We start from the raw sequence: 1043 nt of genomic DNA on the forward strand, positions 1-1043 counted from the left end.
AAAAGAAAAAAAAAGTAGCTGGGTGTGGTGGTGCACCTGTAATTCCAGCACCTGAGAGACTGAGGCAGGAGGATCCCACAAGCCCAGGAGTTCGAGGTTGTAACGATCGCACCACCACACTGCCTTGATGACAGAGTGAGACTGTCTCTAAACAATGAAAATAAATTTTACAAGTTGCTTTATATTTAGATTTACTGTTGCCAGATGGCCTGGGTTCAAATCCTGGCTCTGTCAGGCAGGACCCCGCGTTGACTACTTAGCCAGGACCTGTGCCTCTGAGATCACTCCCCGTCCTGGGAGTTTGTTGTGGGGATTCGGCGAGGGCCCGCGAAGGACCTGACGCCCTAGGCTGGGGGCTGAGGGAAGCCGTGTCTCCTGTGCGAGTTACTCTGTGGCTCCTGCGCGAGTTAAACTCTGCTCTGCCATGTGCGTTGCTCCTCCTGCTCTGTGTGCGTGGTGTTTGCTCACCTTTGGGACTCCAGACCCCCAGGGAGACAACTCCCTGGCCAACTCAGCTCACTGCGGGATCTTTATTGCCTTCCAGCTGGCGGCTGTACCTGGTGAACCTGTGCCAAAGGTGCATGGACAAAAGTATGTACCACTGGCTGGGCATCCTGCCTGTCCTGCACTGCTGTATGGAACTGGCTCCGCGGCACAAGGACGCCTGGAGCCAGCCTGAGGACACCTGGGCCGCTCTGGAGGGAATCTCTTTCTCACAGTTCCGGGAACAAACGCAAGATACGTAAGTGGTAGAGTTGTGCTTATCTACATGAATCTGGGAAGAATCTACATGAATCTGGGAAGCTCCTATGCCGTGCGCCCGGAGTCCCGGTGGGCTCTGTAGTGACTCCGTTCCTGTTTCTAATGACAGAAGTAACACACGTTCTTTTAACATTTTATGACATCAAAACTATCAAGAATAGGCCAGGCACAGTGGCTCACGCCTGTAGTCCCAGCACTTTGGGAGGCCGAGGCGGGTGGATCACCTGAGGTCAGGAGTTCAAGACCAGCCTGGCCAACATGGTGAAAACCTGTCTCTACTA

The 1043-nt window shown here is 53.7% G+C and overlaps 1 protein-coding gene across 1 annotated transcript in view; it reads left to right on the forward strand.

Annotated features, from left to right (window-relative positions):
• Positions 1 to 1043, forward strand: part of RNF213 (ring finger protein 213) — a 168533-nt gene that overhangs the window by 47261 nt on the left and 120229 nt on the right. The window contains exon 14 of the mRNA XM_011967440.1: positions 545 to 742. Coding sequence (XP_011822830.1) covers positions 545 to 742 — 198 coding nt within the window. The remainder of the gene's footprint in view (positions 1 to 544; positions 743 to 1043) is intronic.

Source organism: Mandrillus leucophaeus, unplaced genomic scaffold, assembly GCF_000951045.1.
Source record: "Mandrillus leucophaeus isolate KB7577 unplaced genomic scaffold, Mleu.le_1.0 Scaffold1, whole genome shotgun sequence".
NCBI classification, from domain to species: Eukaryota; Metazoa; Chordata; class Mammalia; order Primates; family Cercopithecidae; genus Mandrillus; species Mandrillus leucophaeus.